Source organism: Scylla paramamosain, chromosome 20 (assembly GCF_035594125.1).
Source record: "Scylla paramamosain isolate STU-SP2022 chromosome 20, ASM3559412v1, whole genome shotgun sequence".
Taxonomy (NCBI): Eukaryota; Metazoa; Arthropoda; class Malacostraca; order Decapoda; family Portunidae; genus Scylla; species Scylla paramamosain.
Genome location: NC_087170.1, coordinates 8,731,403 through 8,754,549, shown reverse-complemented (window position 1 = coordinate 8,754,549; position 23,147 = coordinate 8,731,403). Strand labels below are relative to the sequence as shown.

The 23,147-nt window shown below is 44.4% G+C and overlaps 1 protein-coding gene across 7 annotated transcripts in view; it reads left to right on the top strand.

Moving 5' to 3' along the window:
* The window catches only part of LOC135110693 (arginine kinase Scy p 2.0101), a 65,281-nt gene extending 43,018 nt beyond the window's left edge, over positions 1-22,263 (top strand). For 5 of the 7 annotated variants that reach the window (XM_064023318.1, XM_064023316.1, XM_064023313.1 and 2 more), the window contains 2 exons: positions 20,316-20,509; positions 21,042-22,263. In XM_064023318.1, coding sequence (XP_063879388.1) covers positions 20,316-20,509; positions 21,042-21,946 — 1,099 coding nt within the window. In that variant the 3' untranslated portion in view covers positions 21,947-22,263. Of the gene's footprint in view, positions 1-17,053; positions 17,241-20,315; positions 20,510-21,041 lie in introns of those variants that run through there. The other 2 variants (XM_064023319.1, XM_064023320.1) reach the window with 2 other exon arrangements.
* The last annotated feature ends 884 nt before the right edge of the window (positions 22,264-23,147 follow it).

The window sequence follows — 23,147 nt, the reverse complement described above, 5'->3', positions numbered from 1 at the left end:
CCCATTCAGAAAATAAATTAGTGAAATAGTAAGCTGACTGAATAGATTAAATGGGTGAATAGAGAAATAAATGAAAGAATATGTGATTAAGGGAAGAAGGGCAGCGTACAGGGAGATAGGAACACAGAAAAAAAGAAGGAAAGAAAAAGGAGAAAATGGATATACTCGTTAACAAGTCTTTAGCGGGGGTGTGAAGAAAGAAAGGAAAATAAGGAAAGAAAAAAAGAAGGGGAGGGAGGAAATATAAACTAAAAGTCTTCGGTGCGTTGTAACTGGATACAAAGGAGCAAAAGAAGAAAATAAATATAAACGACAAGGGAAGAAGGAAATTAATTTACACAGGTCTTCGGGAGGGTACTGATGAATAAACACAGGAAGGAAAGAAAAATAGGAAGGAAGGAAATGATTATATACGACAAATCCTCAGCGGTTTGTGAAAAGTGGAAGAAAGAAAGGCGAGAGGAAGAAAAGAAAGGAAGGAGGAAATAAATATGAAGAGCAAAATTAAACTTCGTGGGGCTAGAGTGAGAGAGGAAGTGAGTGATGCAGGCTCAGCGAATGTGCAAAGCCTTCCCCACTACAATTGGCAACTTCCACAACACTGCAAGTAAGGGAGCACCGGTGCCTGGGAGAGTGTCAAGTGACTGGGCCCGGCTCTCCCACGCACGACAAGCAAAGTAACTCAAGGGTTCACATTATGCAACGCGCTCGGTTGTCCTTGCGTGGAGAGTTAAATCTCTCGCCGTGACAGCTTGCAGTGGAGCATCCTAACCTAACATTCTGTGGAGGAGGGGGGGAACTCTCATTGTTGTTTGAAGTCAGCCAAAGATCGTAAGACAAAGTTAATGTTTTTTTTTTTTTTTTTTCGTCTCCCCAGTGCATAAAAATTAACTGACTAATAAATTCACTAACTAATTAACTAAAATACATTAATGCAGTATATAAATATTTTTTTTTGTCTCCCCAGTGCATAAAAATTAACTAACTAATAAATTCATTAACTAATTAACTAAAATACATTAATGCAGTATACAAATAAATAAATAAGTATATATATAATCACATTTTTGTAGTGAGGACACGTGAGATTGTGGTGGGGACAATACACAGGATGAGGCAGGAAAACTTAATATCTCCAATGCAGTGGTTTTCAAACTATTTAGTATGACGGCACACTAAGAAACAAAACAAATAATATTTTTGCACCACACCTGCCCTCATATATATATATATATATATATATATATATATATATATATATATATATATATATATATATATATATATATATATATATATATATATATATATATATATATATATATATATATATATATATATATATATATATATATATATATATATATATATATACACACGCAATTAGTCACCTTTGATAAAATATAAATTCCAATTTACAATATTTTCATCATTTTTTTTTTTTTTTTTTTTTTTTTTTTTTATGTAGGAAGGATACTGGCCAAGGGCAACAAAAAATCTAATAAAAAAAATGCCCACTGAAATGCCAGTCCCTAAAAGGGTCAAAGCAGTGGTCAAAAATTGGTGGATAAGTGTCTTGAAACCTCCCTCTTGAAGGAATTCAAGTCATAGGAAGGTGGAAATACAGAAGCAGGCAAGGAGTTCCAGAGTTTACCAGAGAAAGGGATGAATGATTGAGAATACTGGTTAACTCTTGCGTTAGAGAGGTGGACAGAATAGGAGTGAGAGAAAGAAGAAAGTCTTGTGCAGCGAGGCCGCGGAAGGAGGGGAGGCATGCAGTTAGCAAGATCAGAAGAGCAGTTAGCATGAAAATAGCGGTAGAAGACAGCTAGAGATGCAACATTGCGGCGGTGAGAGAGAGGCTGAAGACAGTCAGTTAGAGGAGAGGAGTTGATGAGACGAAAAGCTTTTGATTCCACCCTGTCTAGAACAGCAGTATGAGTGGAACCCCCCCAGACATGTGAAGCATACTCCATACATGGACGGATAAGGCCCTTGTACAGAGTTAGCAGCTGCGGGGGTGAGAAAAACTGGCGGAGACGTCTCAGAACACCTAACTTCATGGAAGCTGTTTTAGCTAGAGATGAGATGTGAAGTTTCCAGTTCAGATTATAAGTAAAGGACAGACCGAGGATGTTCAGTGTAGAAGAGGGGGATAGTTGAGTGTCATTGAAGAAGAGGGGATAGTTGTCTGGAAGATTGTGTCGAGTTGATAGATGGAGGAATTGAGTTTTTGAGGCATTGAACAATACCAAGTTTGCTCTGCCCCAATCAGAAATTTTAGAAAGATCAGAAGTCAGGCGTTCTGTGGCTTCCCTGCGTGATATGTTTACCTCCTGAAGGGTTGGACGTCTATGAAAAGACGTGGAAAAGTGCAGGGTGGTATCATCAGCATAGGAGTGGATAGGACAAGAAGTTTGTTTTAGAAGATCATTAATGAATAATAAGAAGAGAGTGGGTGACAGGACAGAACCCTGAGGAACACCACTGTTAATAGATTTAGGAGAAGAACAGTGACCGTCTACCACAGCAGCAATAGAACGGTCAGAAAGGAAACTTGAGATGAAGTTACAGAGAGAAGGATAGAAACCGTAGGAGGGTAGTTTGGAAATCAAAGCTTTGTGCCAGACTCTATCAAAGGCTTTTGATATGTCCAAGGCAACAGCAAAAGTTTCACCAAAGTCTCTAAAAGAGGATGACCAAGACTCAGTAAGGAAAGCCAGAAGATCACCAGTCGAGCGGCCTTGACGGAACCCATACTGGCGATCAGATAGAAGGTTGTGAAGTGATAGATGTTTAAGAATCTTCCTGTTGAGGATAGATTCAAAAACTTTAGATAAGCAGGAAATTAAAGCAATAGGACGGTAGTTTGAGGGATTAGAGCGGTCACCCTTTTTAGGAACAGGTTGAATGTAGGCAAACTTCCAGCAAGAAGGAAAGGTAGATGTTGACAGACAGAGCTGAAAGAGTTTGACTAGGCAAGGTGCAAGCACGGAGGCACAGTTTCGGAGAACAATAGGAGGGACCCCATCAGGTCCATAAGCCTTCTGAGGGTTTAGGCCAGCGAGGGCATGGAAAACATCATTACGAAGAATTTTAATACGAGGCATGAAGTAGTCAGAGGGTGGAGGAGAGGGAGGAACAAGCCCAGAATCGTCCAAGGTAGAGTTTTTAGCAAAGGTTTGAGCAAAGAGTTCAGCTTTAGAAATAGATGTGATAGCAGTGGTGCCATCTGGTTGAAGTAGAGGAGGGAAAGAAGAAGAAGCAAAGTTATTGGAGATATTTTTGGCTAGATGCCAGAAATCACGAGGGGAGTTAGATCTTGAAAGGTTTTGACATTTTCTGTTAATGAAGGAGTTTTTGGCTAGTTGGAGAACAGACTTGGCATGGTTCCGGGCAGAAATATAAAGTGCATGAGATTCTGGTGAAGGAAGGCTTAAGTACCTTTTGTGGGCCACCTCTCTATCATGTATAGCACGAGAACAAGCTGTGTTAAACCAAGGTTTAGAAGGTTTAGGACGAGAAAAAGAGTGAGGAATGTACGCCTCCATGCCAGACACTATCACCTCTGTTATGCGCTCAGCACACAAAGACGGGTCTCTGACACGGAAGCAGTAGTCATTCCAAGGAAAATCAGCAAAATACCGCCTCAGGTCCCCCCAACTAGCAGAGGCAAAACGCCAGAGGCACCTTCGCTTAGGGGGATCCTGAGGAGGGATTGGAGTGATAGGACAAGATAAAGATATGAGATTGTGATCGGAGGAGCCCAACGGAGAAGAAAGGGTGACAGCATAAGCAGAAGGATTAGAGGTCAGGAAAAGGTCAAGAATGTTGGGCGTATCTCCAAGACGGTCAGGAATACGAGTAGGGTGTTGCACCAATTGCTCTAGGTCATGGAGGATAGCAAAGTTGTAGGCTAGTTCACCAGGATGGTCAGTGAAGGGAGAGGAAAGCCAAAGCTGGTGGTGAACATTGAAGTCTCCAAGAATGGAGATCTCTGCAAAAGGGAAGAGGGTCAGAATGTGCTCCACTTTGGAAGTTAAGTAGTCAAAGAATTTCTTATAGTCAGAGGAGTTAGGAGAGAGGTATACAGCACAGATAAATTTAGTATGAGAATGACTCTGTAGTCGTAGCCAGATGGTGGAAAACTCGGAAGATTCAAGAGCGTGGGCACGAGAGCAGGTTAAGTCATTGCGCACATAAACGCAGCATCCAGCTTTGGATCGAAAATGAGGATAGAGAAAGTAGGAGGGAACAGAAAAGGGGCTACTGTCAGTTGCCTCAGACACCTGAGTTTCAGTGAGGAAAAGAAGATGAGGTTTAGAAGAGGAGAGGTGGTGTTCTACAGATTGAAAATTAGATCTTAGACCGCGAATGTTGCAGAAGTTAATGAAGAAAAAGTTGAGGGGGGTGTCAAGACACTTAGGGTCGTCGACGGAAAGGCAGTCCGACCTGGGGACATTTATGGTCCCCTCCCCAGATGGGGACTCCGAGGCTGGTGTAGGAGTCGCCATGATTTTAAAATTTTTGGAGTGAAGGGTGTGTGTGTTATTAGGTGCTTGTAGTTTTGTGTGGAGGAAGAGAGTTGTCTTTAGAGGGCAGGCTGTGACTACCCCCTTGTGTTGTGAGACACAAAGGGAAACGTTCAGTGAGGTCACAGCTGGGTTTAATGATAAGTTCACAGCACCCCCTGAACAGTGCTTTAGACCTCACTGGGAGTAATTATCGTTTCGGCAGGTGTCTACTGCCTCCTCCTCAGATTATGTACACAAATCAAAATCCCACCCAAATTTGTTGCGGCACACCAAGAAGATAATGGCCGCGGCACACACTTTGAGAATCACTGCTCTAACGTTTCGACAGAACGTCTTCACGGAGAATGAGAAAAATATTATGGCCACCATTATGGTCACCACAGCTTCTCTGTACTTTCATTACAAAAAGTTATTTTCCCCTAGTATTTTCTCTCCCAGACTGATGAGTCTTCCCTAGGCAGAGGGATACGATTGTTAAGATGTATATCCCTTTTGAAACTGTACGGATGAATTTGCACATAAAGTATCCCTGGGTAGATTTACCTATAAGTATCTTGTGCATTTGTATCACCACCGCCGTGGTTCTACTTGGTTGTCCCACCAGTACAACAGTGTATTACAAAGTCGTCCTGAGTGCAACACCTGGGTGGATACCAAAGACCTGACACATCCTGACAGCTGCGTGCTGGGATGGAATGGAACGTTAGGATTTCACTGACACACATCCACAAATAGAAAGAAAAGTGAGGCAAAAAAATGCCATGGTCGAACTTTGATGCCAAAACGATGTCATTATAAAGGTTCAGTTGCATAACACGTTTCATCAGCGCTTCCTGAAGGTCAAATCAGTGATCCTAAAGTTATCAATGGGAGGGATGGGCATGGATTTCACTATAGTATTCTTGGATGGCAATGAAAGAGGCGAAAAATTAATAACTACCAAATTAGCAAGCCAATTATCAAATTACTTAACCAACTAACTAGCTAACCCAACTAACCTAACTAACGAACTAACCAACTACCTAACCAGCTGACCAACTACAAATTAGATAACCAGCTAAATAGGTAACCTAACTAACTAGCTAACCAACTACCTAGCTAGCCAACCAACCAGCCAACTAACTAGTCAAATAACCAACCGACAAACTAACTAAAACATGGCGTAACTAATGTATGTAAAATCCACGCGCCTTCCCATTACCTTCGAAAATTGCATGTACTTTTTGGAGACCACATGGTAACACACCTCTACCCTTTATCGTTAACCTTGGGGTGGAGAAATGATGGACGGGGAGATGTCTTTTGCACTACTAACCTGCCGCATGATGACATTTCTTTCCCTTTATCGTTAACATAGTGCTGAAGGAATGGTGGACGAGGAGATGCCTTTTACCGCACTACCCCATCTCTTTTACTAGCAGATATGCAGAAATTAATTCCCACAGACAAAACAGCACAGTGAAAGGAATCAAGCGCAGGGAGGACTTGAAAATCTGTTTCTCTTTGATTACCCCTTGCGGTCCTAATAATGTTTTTCCTCCGTCAGTCACGTTTGCTTCTGTTTCTGGTTTTCTCTTTACACAAGCTGAGTCCGGTGTGACATTGCGACACAGGGAAGCAGGGAAGAACAATACACTAAGCTCCGTGTGTGTGTGTGTGTGTGTGTGTGTGTGAAGATATGTTGAGTCTTGTAACACAGCGTAACAACAGACAACTCTTTCTAAATTTGCTAAACTGCGATGTAAACTAAACAGTCGGTAATGTCTTGTGTTTTGTCATAGAGATCAAAGACTACTCTCTCTCTCTCTCTCTCTCTCTCTCTCTCTCTCTCTCTCTCTCTCTCTCTCTCTCTCTCTCTCTCTCTCTCTCTCTTTGGTGCGACACCTCACACATCACCAGCAGGAGCGAGGAGGCGGATGCAGTACTAATGAGTGTGCGTGCCCCTGCCGTCCTTGCCATGTGTCAGGTGCCCAGTGGAGGAGTAATGGCTGGTAGTCATGGCCTGGGGGAAAGTTATGTATTGTCGTTGTGGATTGTTGTTGTTGTTGTTGTTGTTGTTGTTGTTGTTGTTGTTATTGTTCGTCTTTTTCTTCATCTTCGATTTTTTCACTATCATCATCTGTGCATTCTTGTTTTTGCTCCGTTTCTTGTTCATCTACTTGTTCTACTTCCTCCTCTTTATCTACCTACTCTCCTCTGTTCTTCTTATTACTATTCTTATTCTTGTTCATGCCTCATCTTCATCATCCTCACCGCCTTGTCGTTCTTATCCGCATTCACATCACTATCATCATTGTTCCTGCGAAAACGCGACGAGAAACACGAAGAGAAGCGAGAGGCGAGAGAAGGAGTGAACAAACCAGAGACAGTGAATGAGCGTACGTGTTTTTGCGATATCATTTACTTCACTCCCTGATTTCCCTTGAGCTGCTGGTATTGCTTTTCTTAAGGGCGCGCATCTTACCTCTACCCTCCTCATAGACACCATTTCGCCAGTACAGATAGAGTTAATTGATAGAAAAAAGATAATTGAAAGTAAAAAAGGACAGCACCGAGATAAAACGAGAAATGTAGCTTGCTTGATACGAGAATAAGAGTCGGTTTACTTTGCTTGATATGAAATTAATAGTTTAGTTTCCTTGGTATGAACGAAATTAAAAGTCACTATGCGAGCTACCTTTATTTCTTATTCTTCCGTCGTGTGGGGTGAGTGAGACGGGACGAGACGGAACGAGACGGGGCGGGGCGGGGCGGTAACCCAATAGGGGGGATGGGGTGACGGGAGAAGCGAGTGGGGGGAAGGAGCGCCCTACGGTATTTGGTCAGGCAGGAGGGGTGTGTTGTTGGCAGGCGCAGGACTCACTTAGCTCCCAGCCTGCGGACACACACACACACAAACACACACACGCAGATACACGAGGCATAAAACTGCCCACCTACTCTCTCTCTCTCTCTCTCTCTCTCTCTCTCTCTCTCTCTCTCTCTCTCTCTCTCTCTCTCTCTCTCTCTCTCTCTCTCTCTCTCTCCCTCCAAAGGTACTGTCCTTTTCCTCCTCCTCTTCCTCCTCCTCCTACACTTTTTTCCAACATTTTTCTCGACACCTGCACCACCACCACCACCCTCACCCCCATCTCCTCCTCCTCTTCCTCCTCTGCAAAAATGTCCTCGACAACTACATCTCCTCTCCTCCTCCTCCTCCTCCTCCTCCTCCTCCTCCTCCTCCTCCTCCTCTTTTGTTTCCCTCTTCTGCTCAGGAACTTTTCCCCGAAACCCACCCCTCCTCCTCCTCCTCCCCAGGCAACACGCGGACCGGTTTAGCTCGGCGGGGTGGCTGCGGTGGGGTGCGATGCGCGGGTGGTGGTGGTGGTGGCGGTCGCTTTCTTTCTCCCTCCCTCCCTCCCACCATCCTTCCCTCCTTACTCCCTCTCCCAAAGCAGCCAGAGGTCTCGATTTCGAGGCCGTGGCGTCGACCTCTTGCCTTCAGGCCTTGTGGGTAGACAACAACAACAACGTACAAAACAACACCTTTCCATTACTACTACTACTACTACTACTACTAATACTACTACTACTACTACTACTCATGACACCGTTAAAGCCTAACATACAATAACCACCACAAAGAGTTACGTAAGATATATTTACACAATCTACAGTTGTTTTATAAGCCGTGGCATAAATAGAGGTGAGCGGGAACGTCAATTTTAGTTTTTTTTTTTCTTTCCTGTGTATAGTGAATCACCAAGGTAATCAGTGTTTATAAATCTTGTTCTTTTCTTCATTACTTCGCTCTCGTCACTCATCCTTCTCCTCATACATAAATCTTTCCCCATTTTATTTATTTCTTCGCCTTTTTTTTTTTTTGCATACGAGTATTTTATCCTTTCTTTTTCTCCTCCTCTTAACTTTTTTTCATAACCCTCCCTCCACCGGCGTCTCTCTCTCTCTCTCTCTCTCTCTCTCTCTCTCTCTCTCTCTCTCTCTCTCCTCTCTCTCTCTCTCTCTCTCTCTCTCTCATAAAATTCCCTACACTTCAACCAGAGTTCATTCTTTTCATGATCTTTGTTGTTGTGAGCCTTGGTACCCTGCTGGTCTGCACATAACCCTTTTTTCTTCCCTTCTGCTGATTCTCTCTTATCTCGGTTCTTTCGTTGCGGCGCCTTAATACAGTCAAAGAAACAATCAAGCAGTCTTCGTTCTGTTTCTTTCATTGGTCTACTAGTTTTTATTCTTCATGTACGTATTATTATTCTTGTTTCTTATCATTATTTTTATCACCATTAAGCAGTAATATCAAAAGTAAAAACAGAAGCGGCAACAGCCTTGAGGAGCGCCAGCCAGTTTAGAAGACGGGCTGGGCGTCTGGACTAAGCGCTGCGGGCATGGACGGAGAAGGGAGGGTCAAGGTTAGGCATCACGGTTCACTGTGTACGGCCTTGAAGCGAGGGTAGGGAGAGGGGAAGGGGCAAGGCACGTGTTGTAGTGACCTTCTACGCAGGGTAATGTTGGGTAGTGTGTCCTTTCTATTGCATCCAGTGGTCTTAAGGTACTAGTTTGGGCGCGGAGGGATTTTACCGCGCATGCTACTTTTCTTTATGCTTTGGTTCTTGCAGTTCTTACTTCGTCCTCCTGATCGTTCTGCTGGAGTGTGTGTGTGTGTGTGTGTGTGTGTGTGTGTGTGTGTGTGTGTGTGTTATGTATGCTGGTGTGCGAGGCAGGGGAAGCAGTGAAGGTAGTGATTATCATGCCTTGAGGGACGTATTGAAGGAGGAGGAGAAGGAGAAGGAGGAGGAGGAGGAAGAGAAGGAAGGAGGATGTAGAAAAGGAAATAGTTTTGGTGGGTGTGGAATGTGAGCTTGATGTTATTATTATTATTATTATTATTATTATTATTAAGACTACAATTTCTTTTGTCACTAATCTTGCTAATTTGAGGAAGAAGAGGGGGAGAGTAGGAGTAAAAGAAGAGGAAGAAGAGTTGTAGACTTCGACTAAACGTAAGCGCTTACGTTTGCATAAGGATTTCTGCCACTTTTGCTGCTGTGAGGATTCAGAGGACGAAGAGGAGATGGTGGTGGAGGTAGTGATGCTATGGACTTTACCGAGGATTAAGTTATTTTTGTATAGTTGTATTACGGGTCGCTACTGGCATTGTTTTTACTGCTGCTGCTGCTGTACTGCCGCTTGCCACCATGCCGCGACAGCGTTAAGGAAAATATTTATAGTGTCAGCTTAACGTTAACTCCGCCCCTTCCCTGCTCTCTCTCTCTCTCTCTCTCTCTCTCTCTCTCTCTCTCTCTCTCTCTCTCTCTCTCTCTCTCTCTCTCTCTCTCTCCCTACGTACATGAAGATCCTCACGTAGTTCCCTGTTAGGCCTCATCGTACAGGCCTACTCAAAAGCACCCACCTTGCCCAAACACTACCGAGATACGTACCTAATTCACACAACTCCCTACCATACACACACACACACACACACACACACACACACACGCACACACACACACACACATTTACTCCTCTCCTTCCCCAGCAACTAATCCCCTTGATCGTGTTGAAGTGCGTATTTCTAGTTCGTTCTTAAGATGTTCTCTAGCACGTGCGCTCTGCTGGGTACGAGAAGATGCGTTGCATTGCCATCTCTTTAAGCTGTCGGTGCGTAGAGGGGCGTAAGAGACACAAGTACACAGATACCGCGGTGCTACTTTGACGGCGGAGGGAGAGGCAGGACGGAGGCAGAGCGGGAAGGAAGGAAGGAAGGAAAGAAGGGAGGGAGGAAGTGAATTTCGCGGAGTAATGTTTGGTTAGGGTGTTGTGTGGTATCAGCGTTCTGTAGTGTGAATAGCAAAGGGAAATCCTGAAGTGGAGTCTTAGTTTGCGGTTTTTTAGTAGGAAGAGAAGGGAAGTGAAATGCTGTGTTAGCTGACAGAACTTTTTCTCTTTCTTTTTCTGGAGGGAGGGTTTCCTTATCGCCTTGAAGAGAGAACAGGGGAAGGGTGATACTGAATTTTACGTATTATTAGTTAACATTCTCTTTTCCTTGGTTAGGAGCATAGATGAGGAGAATAATGTGTTAACCAATAGTGTGGAGGTAATGTTTGCTTCTGTCTGCATTATAGATAGCTGAGGGAAATATGGAAATAGTCTTGATTTCTTATTTGACCTTTTGCTCGCCTATTCTCAGAGTTAAAGGCGATGATTCACGCGTAACAGTATTATTGTTTGACTAGCCTAGAGAAAGCGAGAGGAAGGAGCAAGGAGGCTGGACAGGGAAAGAGACAGTAAGAGAGAAAAGTGGATAAAGAGAACGGAAAGCAGGAGTAAGAAAGTTGGAAGCGGGACGAGAGGGGGAAGTAGATGAAGAGAGAGCAGTGGAACAAGGAAGGTGAAAGAAAAGACAGGAAGAGACAGGAAGGAGTTAAGAGTAAGTCATTGTTTATTCCCATCACGAGGTTTGAATGAATGAGATAATTGTGCTAATAACAAGTCTCTCCACGCACCGCGGCGCCACGTCACGTCACGCATGCCTGCCTCTTCTCCTTCCTGGCTGCTGTTTTAACCGCCTTCAATTTCCTGGTAAAAAATCTTCCACAACCCGTTAACTTGAAAATACAGCACTTTTTTCACATTTATACTAAAAATAAATTAACATTTCTGTAAATAAAAGTCCATTCTTCTATTTTCATACGTTTTTTTTTTTTTTTGTACACCCAGTCATTAAGTTTCCTTGCTGGAAATGCCAAACAAAATAGCTACACGTGATTCTCTTTCGTATGTAACCATCTAAAAAAGTAAACTACAAGTCCTGGCATAACTGACATCAGCACGCGTTGGTACTGGTTATCGAGGTGCGGCGAGCTGTCACACTGCCTGCCGCCTGAGATACCGCGGGCTTCAAACTCATGGCGGTAAACAATCTCGCTAAGTTATATATTTTGGTACATAGTAAAGGTGTGACTGCCGTGTAGTTGGCGGCGGAAAGGCTGCGTTGTGGAGTGGGGAGGCTGGGTTGTGGAGCGAGAAGGCTGGGTTGTGGACCAGGGAGGCTGGGTTGCGGACCGGGAAGGCTGGGTTGTGGAGCGAGAAGGGTGGAGTGTGGAGCGGGATGAGTTACTGGAACGTGATGTGACGGGACGACGCGAGGAGGCAAAGGCAAAATTATTACACGTGATGTGACGGGGCGGGCAAGGAGGCTGCAAGTTACTAGGACGTGGTGTGAAGGGGCGGCGCCTGTTCACCTAACCGGTAGCGGCCTGTTTACTCTAGCCGCGGCATAGCGCTGACATGGCGCCCCTCGGGAAAACCAGGACCCATGTAATGCTGTCATCTGGTAATTATAATACGACGAAGTGTCACGACTCACTCCTAATACGGTCCCTCAGCCGGCAGGGATATAAAGCTGCCTGACGCACGACTCGGAAGATTTTTCACCTATGGCAACACTAAATAGGAGGGAAGCATAAGGAAGCAGATAGTCAGAGATGGAATTCAGAATATAATATTTAACCCAACTAAACCTAACCTAAACTAACTTAACCTCACCGAACCTACTTAATCTAGAGGAGGAATCCTGCTGTAATACTTAACCCAACTTCATCAAAACTTAAAAGCTAAAACGGCAGAAAAATCTAGAGGAAGAGAATAGTGGAATACATAACGTAAAACGAATTTGAAAGAAAGGAAAAGAATCAGGAATTTAACAGGAACCAGTAGCTAACGTAACCTAGTATCAAACCTAACCTAACATAACCAAAAACAAAGTAAAGAGCAAGAAAAAAAATTTGGAAGGAAACCGCACTTATCTCAACGTAACATTACTGAAGCTTATCTGACGTAATATGGCCTGACTTAACATTACTTAACCTTAGTAGAAATTAATAAATAAATGTAGGAGAAAGATAAATTATGCTGCTATCTAATCAAATTTTTACCATGCATCTGACAACGAAATGGATTAACAAAAACAGTAATAATGCCTTTGGTAAATGAAAAAGTAAACATTACCATGCTTATCGTTCATGTTACAAGTTTCCATGAATGCTCCGAGGCTTGGCGTTTCAAATAATCTCCGAATTCTATGTAAATGATTACGAAATATCCTCAGACACGTTTTTATCTCTGAGACTAACACTTTTTTCTTGTTACGTCCTGTGTGTGTGTGTGTGTGTGTGTGTGTGTGTGTGTGTGTGTTACTGGATAAGGCTTCGAGAATCCTTTTCATACATAATCCTGTGCTAGTTTTCTTGGTTTTGTGACACTTCTCTCTCTCTCTCTCTCTCTCTCTCTCTCTCTCTCTCTCTCTCTCTCTCTCTCTCTCTCTCTCTCTCTCTCTCTCCACACACACACACGCACGGTCTTCTCTCTGTGTGGTGCACTTATCGGCAGTTCTTATCTTTTCCTCTTTCCTTCTTTTTTGTTGTCTTTCCTGTTTGCTACGGTCGCTACGCTTCTCCTGGGGCATCTTATCTACAGCTATCGTCTCTCTCTCTCTCTCTCTCTCTCTCTCTCTCTCTCTCTCTCTCTCTCTCTCTCTCTCTCTCTCTCTCTCTCTGACGGCAATGCATAATCTTATTTTGTAACCTCCTGAAGAAGCGGCGACGGTGAGGCGAGAAGAGTGGGAGTGACAGTCACATAGAGGGAGGGTGGCGGTGGTGACAGATGGGGAGGGAAGGGAGAGAGATAGGGGAAACAGGGAGGCAGATATAGGGTTGAGAAAGGGTACGGAGGGGGTAGGAGGACTGAAATAATAAGAAAGGTAAAGAGAGAGAGAGAGAGAGAGAGAGAGAGAGAGAGAGAGAGAGAGAGAGAGAGAGAGAGAGAGAGAGAGAGGGAGAGAGAGAGGTGGAAAGGTAAGAAAAGGGAATAGGAAGAAAGATAGAAAAGATACTCGTAAGGCAGGCAGAAAAGAAAGAACAGGCAGATAGAAAGGTAGGGAGAGTAGAGTGAGAGGTGTGTTAGAAAAGGAGGAAGGGTATGGTAGAGGGAATAGGTGCTGTCACAAGGGAAGGAAAAGTAAGGAAGGGAGGAAGTATAAGCAAGTAGGAATGAGGGAAGAGAAAGAGAGAGAGAGAGAGAGAGAGAGAGAGAGAGAGAGAGAGAGAGAGAGAGAGAGAGAGAGAGAGAGAGAGAGAGAGAGAGAGAGAGAGGTTGGAAGACAGACAAGGGGTTAAGGAGGCGGATAGACGGAGAAGGAGAGAGAAAGATAGAAAAGATTGGGAGGTAGGTAAAGGAAGGGACATTGAGGGTGGGGGAAGGTGGGGAAGGAGCTAGGAGTGGGGAAGTGAAAGAGAGGGAGGGACTAACTATTGACGTCAGCTGGAGGGAAACTTAGACTTGGCTGACACTTCGGGACACGGCCAATGTCAGCTGATACTGTGACCTTGAGCCAGACGGGTGGTGAGGCACGGCAGGGGAAGAGCTTCCTCCTGCGCGGCCGTGGCAACAGGGCGAGGGTGGGCTGAGGTCTAAAAAGAAACACCGCCGCCTGGTACTACCCATCACGAGGAAGAAGGAAAGCGAGAGCAGGAGAGGAAAAAACACTTGAAGAAGTATACTAGGTATCAGTCAAGCGTGTCAGGTGAAATACTTTGTTGAAAACTTTCGTAGAGAGAGAGTGGGGGTGGTTTATGGAATTCAGTATGAAACACTACCCACCTGTGTACCTACCTGCCTATCTATCTATCTATCTGTCTGTCTAGTTATATATTATTTGACACCTAAAACCCCTATTTTTCATATTTATTTATCTATTTTTATTTATTTTTGCAGTAGAGTAGTAAAGCACAGTACTGTTCATTAAATCTTGGTATAAAAGACAGCCACCTTGCGAGCCGGGTTTTCCGCACTTAGTAAAAAAAAAAAAAAAATACATAAATGATAGATAGTGAAACATATGCGGGAGCCATTCACTACTTTGATGCCGAGATAAGATAGCCAGACATCTCAGAGGCAGTGTACGTGTATGATGGCACCGCGAGGAGGTTACCAGGAGCACGGAGCCTCAGGGCTGCCGTGTCGCCATCCTCCCTTCCTCCCTCCCTCTCCACGGTGATGATTATTTGCCAGCAGTGTCAACGACCACCACCAGAAATAGTGTTTATAAAAAAGGACAGCTGCAGGGGAGGCGGAGCCAGTTGGCAGACATAAGAGAGGAATGAAAACAGCTTGAGCTTGAAATTCGAACTTTTTTTTCACTGTTTCTCTTATTCATTAGTTAAAATTATGCGACGGGATATTCTGTTTCCACCTTAAAAAGTCATTTGGGAAGGTCGTAAAGACTAATGATTTGGCGCATTATTCACGGCGTGCACTATTCATAACAAACGCACGAAAACTCAAGTAACTGACATTTCTATGTGTAAAAAAAAAAAATAAATAAATAAAGGCTGGATTTGATGAAGCATCTGAACATAAAATAATAGTACAGGGAATAATGTAGTAAAAGATATTGTTATATAAACTCAGGAATGCTCGTCACCTCGTGCAACTATAATAATGATACTGATTCTGATAAAAAAAATAATGAACATGAAAATAAGAAAACAAGAAGCCAAGGAAGAAATAATAATAAGTAATGAAAAAGATAAATAGAATATAATACATATTAACAAAATGCTTCAACAGAAAGATATTCAAACCCCAAGTACTAGGTTACCGTGTCCATGGCAAGGTCGTGCATCAAAGGGAATTAAATAACAGGGAGGTAATGACTGCCACTAAAATTTCACTTACTTGCACGGCGGCGGGATGGTACTGGCGGGAGGTGGTGGCGGCGGGGATGAGGACGCCGCTACCTGCTAGTGTTGACATGCTTCCGCCCATTACTGACCTAGAATAAATATGCATACATTAGGTGAAATAGTTACGTAGACCAAATAGAGTAATGCAACATAATGAGTGCTACTCTGTTTATGTGCATTGAGCACAAATTATTATTGAGTTTTGTTTTATTCATTCTGTTCTATATAACTCGCTAATTTATTTACTGTTGGTGAAATATATCAATGATTGTAATAGTAATAATTGCTACCACTCTTCCTACTCCTCCTCCTACTACTACTACTACTACTACTAACAATAATAATAGTAATAATAATGATGATGATGATGATGATGATGATGATGATGATGATGATGATGATAACAACAACAACAACAGTAACGGTAACAAGCCAGTCTGTTTATACCACCATTACGAATAAACACAGATCTTGCACGAGATAGCTGGACGCTCCCGTTCCATCTAACAAGCAGTTATCTCAGGCATCAGCGAGGGAACAAGCATGTACGCATAACAAGAGAAGATGTGAATGGAGGGGTTATCATTTCAATTTTCATGTAACTGATATAATACAATAGCACTGAGGGTATCATTAGGACTTATCTACATGTTTTATCTACCTCCTGGGCGGGGCAGATCTCAACAATTGAACAGTAGCAGGAATAAATATGATGAGATAGTAAAGGAAGTATTTTTTTTTTCTATTTTTTATTTACTTTACTATTAATATTTTTTAAGGATTAAGTAATAGCTAGATGATGATATTGATGAATAATTCAAACATATTACGTATAAATGTACGTACACGCATACATTTAAAACACCCAAACGTGAATAGAGGAGTGGGGGACTGGAAGTGGGACGTCACACACACACGCACACACACACACACACACACACACACACACACACACACACACACTTGTACAGCTCAACATACGTAGCTTAACATAGCACGTATATTGATCAAAACATGGTGAGCAGTCATGAGAGAGAGAGAGAGAGAGAGAGAGAGAGAGAGAGAGAGAGAGAGAGAGAGAGAGAGAGAGAAATTGTACGTTCAAGTCTCGAGATAAAAGGTTTTCTAAGTAAACCAACAAATTAAGTGAATTGAATGAAAGAACTGTTATGTCCTTTGAAAGCTGAGTATCCGCATTTATTTATTCTTTTTTTTTCTGTTCAATTTATTCTTGTTATTTTGATCTTATTTGCTTCATTAAAAAAGTTGCACTCAGTCCTTCATTATATTCAAAACTGGAACGGCGAGCAACTTGCTTTAACGTTCGAATATTTTTTCGAACTTTTGAACTCACGAGATTTTTTTTTCTTTTTCCTGATAACTTGTTCCCATTCATCTCAATTGTTTATTAATATAAGCATCCTTAAGGAACAGTTCTAATTACCAGCATATCGTGCCTGCCTTGTTCTCATGTCATAACTTCTGATGGTAACAGACGACAGCTTCATCACGCCGGCTCTGTTTGGGCTCACAGTCCCTACAGAAATAAAGGGCGCTAAATATAATGCTCCAGGGTGAAGGCCGCTATTGGTTGTGGAGGTGTGATGTCATCGTCCCACAGCCACTCACGCCGAGGCTGCCGCTCCACACCGCGATGTTATTTACAAATTTTATCACAGTTACTCGTGTTTTTCATTATTTATACTCTTCGATAGATTAACAGTAAAGTGATGAGAAACCCGTGTTATTAACAGTAGAAGAAGGTGGCTTTAGGAAGGGAAAGATAAGGGAATGCCGTGTGGTAAAGGGTTCATGGCGAGCGGCAGCCATTGGATGCGGGAGGAGGGCGCTCGCCACGCCCCCACAGCTCGGCTATATAGAGGGAAAAGCCGGCTGAAGCGCCACTCGCCGCTGAGTCTGAGAAGGGATTGGACGGTACGTGACAAACCTCAGCCTCTCTAGCATTGTGAATATTTGTATATATCTGAGTGTTGGTGAACGTTTGGTGCCAAGTGTTAATGGCAGTGCCTGGCTGTGTCCCTGGTGTAGTGACCGCGTGCCGGCAGGAGGCTCTTGTTCATGTAAAGTGATGGTCACCATGAGACGTTGTCATCATGCCTCGGCTGGCTACTGCAACACTACACCCGAGGATTTGGCCTGTCATATAAGTCTGTGATTGCGATGTCGTGTGGATGTTTGTATGAGTATAAGTCTTCCAGTCGTGTTTGCTGATATTTGGGTTTTAGCGCCGTAGTTTAACTTGCAAAATTGCTTTTCCAATGTTCAGCCCTCGACGACAGTTTATTGGAATGTGACGATCGATATAGTTGTGGTGAGGGTGTGACCCGTGTGGTTTTAAGTTGTGGTGGTTCATTGAGACGGTTATCGAGTGATTCATTGAGAGCACAGAAGTAGGTCAGGGTTAGTCATTGATGGGATAGGCCTAAACTAGGAGCGTCTGAAGATGCCGGCATTTCATTTGTCAGATGGAATTTCCTTAAGTATTTTCTTCCTGTGATGAAATTTCGTTCCTTCTAAGTGGTAGCTTTCAAGTGAAGTATGTACTAGCCCTTCCAAGAAAACCCAATTTGTAATTAATGATTGAGCTAAAGCTTATTTCTCGCTCAAGACTTGGGTTGCCAGACTTATCCTTCTGTGGTGCAAAGCGTGCACTTCAGCTAGTTGTCACTCAAGCTACAATGTGTCCACTTAGCCTTTGATATATAACTTGGGTGTTGGTTATATACGTTGACTAAAGGCCACCACGTGCAGAACACCGTGGACAATTTTCTTACATTTTTAAGCCATTTTTAAGCCATGAAGCTAACAGGGAAGTCGCTCAAACGGGGTTGGTGCCGAGCCTGCCGGCCGGCCGGCTTCCACGTCGAGCTGCGCGTCCCCGTCCTCGTACCACCATGTCGTGCGTGCCGGGTTACGTTGCAGCTCCACAGCCACACGCTCCCGTCAGATTGTCCCCAATGACATTTTAAGCTTTACTTGTTAGATTGGTGTGAATCCCCTTTTGTTTAGTCCACCATACAGGAAATTAACTTCGTTCCCCTGAGTGCTCGGGAGCATAAAAAGTGGTGCTGGTAAAATGTTTGATGGGAACCACACGTTTATGTTAGCGGGGTCGTCATGGTACAGAGTTTGTAGCGGGGTTGCCGGCTTTTGGCGCCACACTCCCCCACCATGATCCCCACCCCTCCTATAGTATCGTCCGCCCGCCCCTCCCTTCCTGTCTTGAGGCCCTCGCATCCCTCTCCCTCCGCTGGTGCTCGGAGGCAGGGCATATTTTTCTCTTACCACCCGACTCGGGTGACCCTAGGAGTCGTGACAGGTAGCTTGTCAAACTCCAGCCCCGCGATACTGACAGGTAGGGAAGAAGAGATCCCGTTGGAGATTACGGGGCTCAGACTCGTCACCAGTTTACCATTTTTCGTGCAGTTATTCCTAGTGGTTGTCATCAGGATCCTTCTGTTTTCGTGTAAAACTACGAAACTTCAGTCATCTCGTCATTTTACAAGTGGCTGGTGACGTGAATGTCGGGTGGGTAGCTCACTGCGGCAGAATAATCAGTTTATTCAAGTTTACTATGGGCACTTTTACCAATCCAGGTGCGGTGAATGGGATCGCGAGGCGAATCGTGTAGCGGTAGGTGTTATGATGACTTGATAGATACGCGGGGGAGGTAGTAGACGGTTTTGTTGCACCCGACCAAGGTCATTGTTCACGTGTTACAGCCAATGACAGCCTCGCCCTGCCGGTGAGGGGTGACGCGGTGACGTGTCTTTTGGGGGAGTGCACGGCGTCGACTACTTTCACTCTTGTATTACAGGAGCCTGGTTCTCTCTCTCTCTCTCTCTCTCTCTCTCTCTCTCTCTCTCTCTCTCTCTCTCTCTCTCTCTCTCTCAAAACTTCAAAGCGTGGATAATTGGGGAGCAATTAAGAAAACGTGCTAACTAGCCTGTCGTTAGCTTTTGCCCAATATTGTATTTTAGGGATCCAATCTAAGGTAGAGATGTTAAGACTGAGCCTGGGAAGACGGTTGGGTGGCGTCGGTGGTGAGGAGGCATGTCTGCTTTAAGCCCTCCCTCCTTTTCTCCATCCAGTCCTCCCCTGCCATCCCCCCCACCCCTCCCACGTACGCCCCCAGGACAATGACAGGAGTTGCCAAACGGAATTTAAACTACTAGCGATCTTCAAACTGAGTACTTGTTACGCGTCAGAGTTGTTTAATCATAAAACTGTTGAATTTGGCAAGAGTTAGTTTTTGTTCTTGTTCTTGAATTGCGTCATATGCACCAACGAAAGAGGTTATACTAGGAAAACTTAAGGTACTCTTAATTCTTTCTTCGTTGCATAATCATTGATCGTACGGTCTTGGTTTCATAATTCTTAAAACCTCCCCTGCCCCTCAACCCACACAGTCACCCTTGCGTCACCACCTCAGTGATGACTCATGAAGGCGCCGGCAGGGAGATAAAGTTCAAATGAAAGTGTCTGTTGGTAATTCTTCCCAAAGTTACCACGGAGAATGAAAGCTCCCGAAGCTACCATGGTGAATGAAAGCTGCATAATTTATAATCGTGAACTGTGCACACTATACGTTAGAACGTGGTTTTCTGCAAGTCCACAGTCCTCGACTTTGAATTTTATGGTAAGCATAAGAGACGGACGGACGGACGGACGAACCAACGAACGAACGAACGAACGAAAGAAAGGAGGAATGGTCGGCCACCCTTTCCGAGCCTTTGTCATTTGCCGCCTCTTGCCACATAGCCGCCGCCGCCGCATAATTTATACTTCAATGCATTGCTGTAGGGAGGGGGATGGCACAACTTTGGCCATGGAAATGTTAGAGTGGAGAGTGGTGGCTGAAGTAAGTTTGCCCAGTTTTGCATATTAGACTTAGAGTGCGTTAGTCTGCAGCCGTAACGTAGCCTGATTAGCTTGGAAGGGACGCATTTTTTGTGTGGATCGGGAAACTTTGCCGTATTAGTGTTCTTTATTTCAAACTTTTTTTATTTTTTCCTTGCAGCCAGGGGTCTTCACAGAACACAACAATGGCTGACGCTGCTACCATTGCCAAGCTGGAGGAGGGCTTCAAGAAGCTGGAGGCTGCCACTGACTGCAAGTCTCTCCTGAAGAAGTACCTCACCAAGTCTGTGTTCGACCAGCTCAAGGGCAAGAAGACCAGCCTGGGCGCCACCCTCCTCGATGTGATCCAGTCCGGTAGGTTATAATGGGCGTTTAGTTACGTGGTTTGAACAGATAACAAGTATGGGTCTGACACCTCTATTAGATATTGGTTACAGCTGATTATGAGATTTTATATAGCGTTTTTTTCAGTCAGTGTTGTAAAATTGAACCTGCATATAAGATGGCTTTCCATTGTGTAAAGTTAGCGTCAGTAGTTTTCCATTATGTAGAGTTAGCGTCTGTAGTTTCATTGTGTAAAGAAATAGCATCTGTAGAGCTGTGTTGATAGTAGATAAGAGAATATTAAGGGACTTCAAGATTAATATTAAGAGTGGGGGGACAGAGGGATAGCTTCTCTGCTTCTTGAGTATAGCCCATAAATGCAATTTGTTAATGTGGAAGCCTGAAGTGACATGGATTATATTTACCAATCAGCGCAGTCAGAGTCATGTACACTCATCATCAGAGTCGTGTACATCAGAGTCGTGTACACTGGATAGCATATAGAGCATTCTCTTGAGGGACTGTATCTTTGGAATAACAATGTCCTCGACTCCCCCTACAGGTGTTGAGAACTTGGACTCTGGCGTTGGTGTGTACGCTCCTGACGCCGAGGCCTACACCCTCTTCGCCCCTCTGTTCGACCCCATCATCGAGGACTACCACAAGGGTTTCAAGCAGACTGACAAGCACCCTAACAAGGACTTCGGCGATGTCAACCAGTTCGTCAACGTGGACCCCGATGGCAAGTTCGTGATCTCCACTCGCGTACGTTGCGGCCGCTCCATGGAGGGCTACCCCTTCAACCCCTGCCTCACCGAGGCCCAGTACAAGGAGATGGAGTCCAAGGTTTCCTCCACCCTGTCCAACCTCGAGGGTGAGCTCAAGGGCACATACTATCCTCTCACTGGCATGACCAAGGATGTGCAGCAGAAGCTGATCGACGACCACTTCCTCTTCAAGGAGGGTGACCGCTTCCTGCAGGCCGCCAATGCCTGCCGCTACTGGCCCACTGGCCGTGGCATCTACCACAACGATAACAAGACCTTCCTGGTGTGGTGCAACGAAGAGGATCACCTCCGCATCATCTCCATGCAGATGGGTGGTGACCTGGGCCAGGTTTACCGCCGCCTTGTCAGCGCTGTTAACGAGATTGAGAAGCGCGTGCCCTTCTCCCACCATGACCGCCTGGGCTTCCTCACCTTCTGCCCCACCAACCTTGGCACCACTGTGCGTGCCTCCGTCCACATCAAGCTCCCCAAGCTGGCCGCCAACCGCGAAAAGCTTGAGGAAGTCGCTGGCAAGTACAGCCTCCAGGTTCGCGGCACCCGCGGCGAGCACACTGAGGCTGAGGGTGGCGTGTACGATATCTCCAACAAGCGCCGCATGGGTCTTACTGAATTCCAGGCTGTTAAGGAGATGCAGGACGGTATCCTTGAGCTCATCAAGATTGAGAAGGAAATGCAGTAAAGTTCGGCTCCTCCCTCTATGGGTGAGGGCGAGCCGGTCTCTGCTGTAGGAAGAGGGTGCCCCACCCTGGACCCGGGGCCCAGGAGAGTGGCGCTGGATTAGGCATTTGTCAGCCCGGCAACAAACCATCTAACCTAGCGAGCTGATAAAGCCAAACTAGACCCCGCCAACATTCCACGCAGCCGGGGCTTGTAGCCGGGCCGGGCGTGGTGGCCTTGTACATACCATCTATCGTAAAGACGCGCCCAGCCCTCGCTACATCACATTCAACTGTTATCACATAAACATTATAACAGTAAAACCTTTAAAAATCCTCAGTCATGTTTTACTTCATCCCTCCAACAATACCTGGAACAGTAATTCTTTTACGAAGTTGTCATTAAACCTCTGTACTACAACCTGAGTACAGTACTACTACCAAGCTTAAGGAGGTAAGAATCCTAGAGTTAATCGTATGAGTGGTATTGAGTTGTCGATGTCATCATTAACCTTACGTACTATAATGAGTACAGTACTACTTAACGAGCTAAGAAGGTAAGAATCCTAGAACTAATAGTATGAGTGGTATTGAGGAGTCGATATCGTACATCTATATATCACTGTGGGTCAAATCAAAGTATTGTCCACCTTAAACTGAATGGACTGACGCTCCTTAACATGTTTTAAAGGACTACATCCGTAATATACCGGCCATGTGCCCTCGTGATTTGCGAAGCATCTATACTTTTACTACCAAATCTATACTCCCTACAGCCGCATGTATAGCTAGTATTTACCAAAATGCTACTTGATTCCATCCCAGTTCACTGCCCTTCATTACCTTTCCCAACAATGAATGTTTTCTATATCTTAGTTGTATTCCCATTCGGTTTTACAGTATGCTGATCTTTGACAGAGCGTTGCCGGTCCTTGCCCTCGAAAGCAGACGTAATAATCTAGGTGATGTTACATATCATTGTCTCGTCCCCTGCGAAGCTTTTACTTTTATTCCAAAACGTGCACTGTCAACTCTACACGGTTATTTCACTTACCTGGGATCTTTCTACTTATCATAATGCTTTTCGCTCTACTCGCACATGCCTCCTCTTCAGAATGAAGGATATTCAGGTATCAGGACACGCAGTGCATCTCATTGTCATCTTTCTTATGCTGGCTCCAGATCTAAGAATATAACATGCACTTTCCTTTATTAATGCATGCC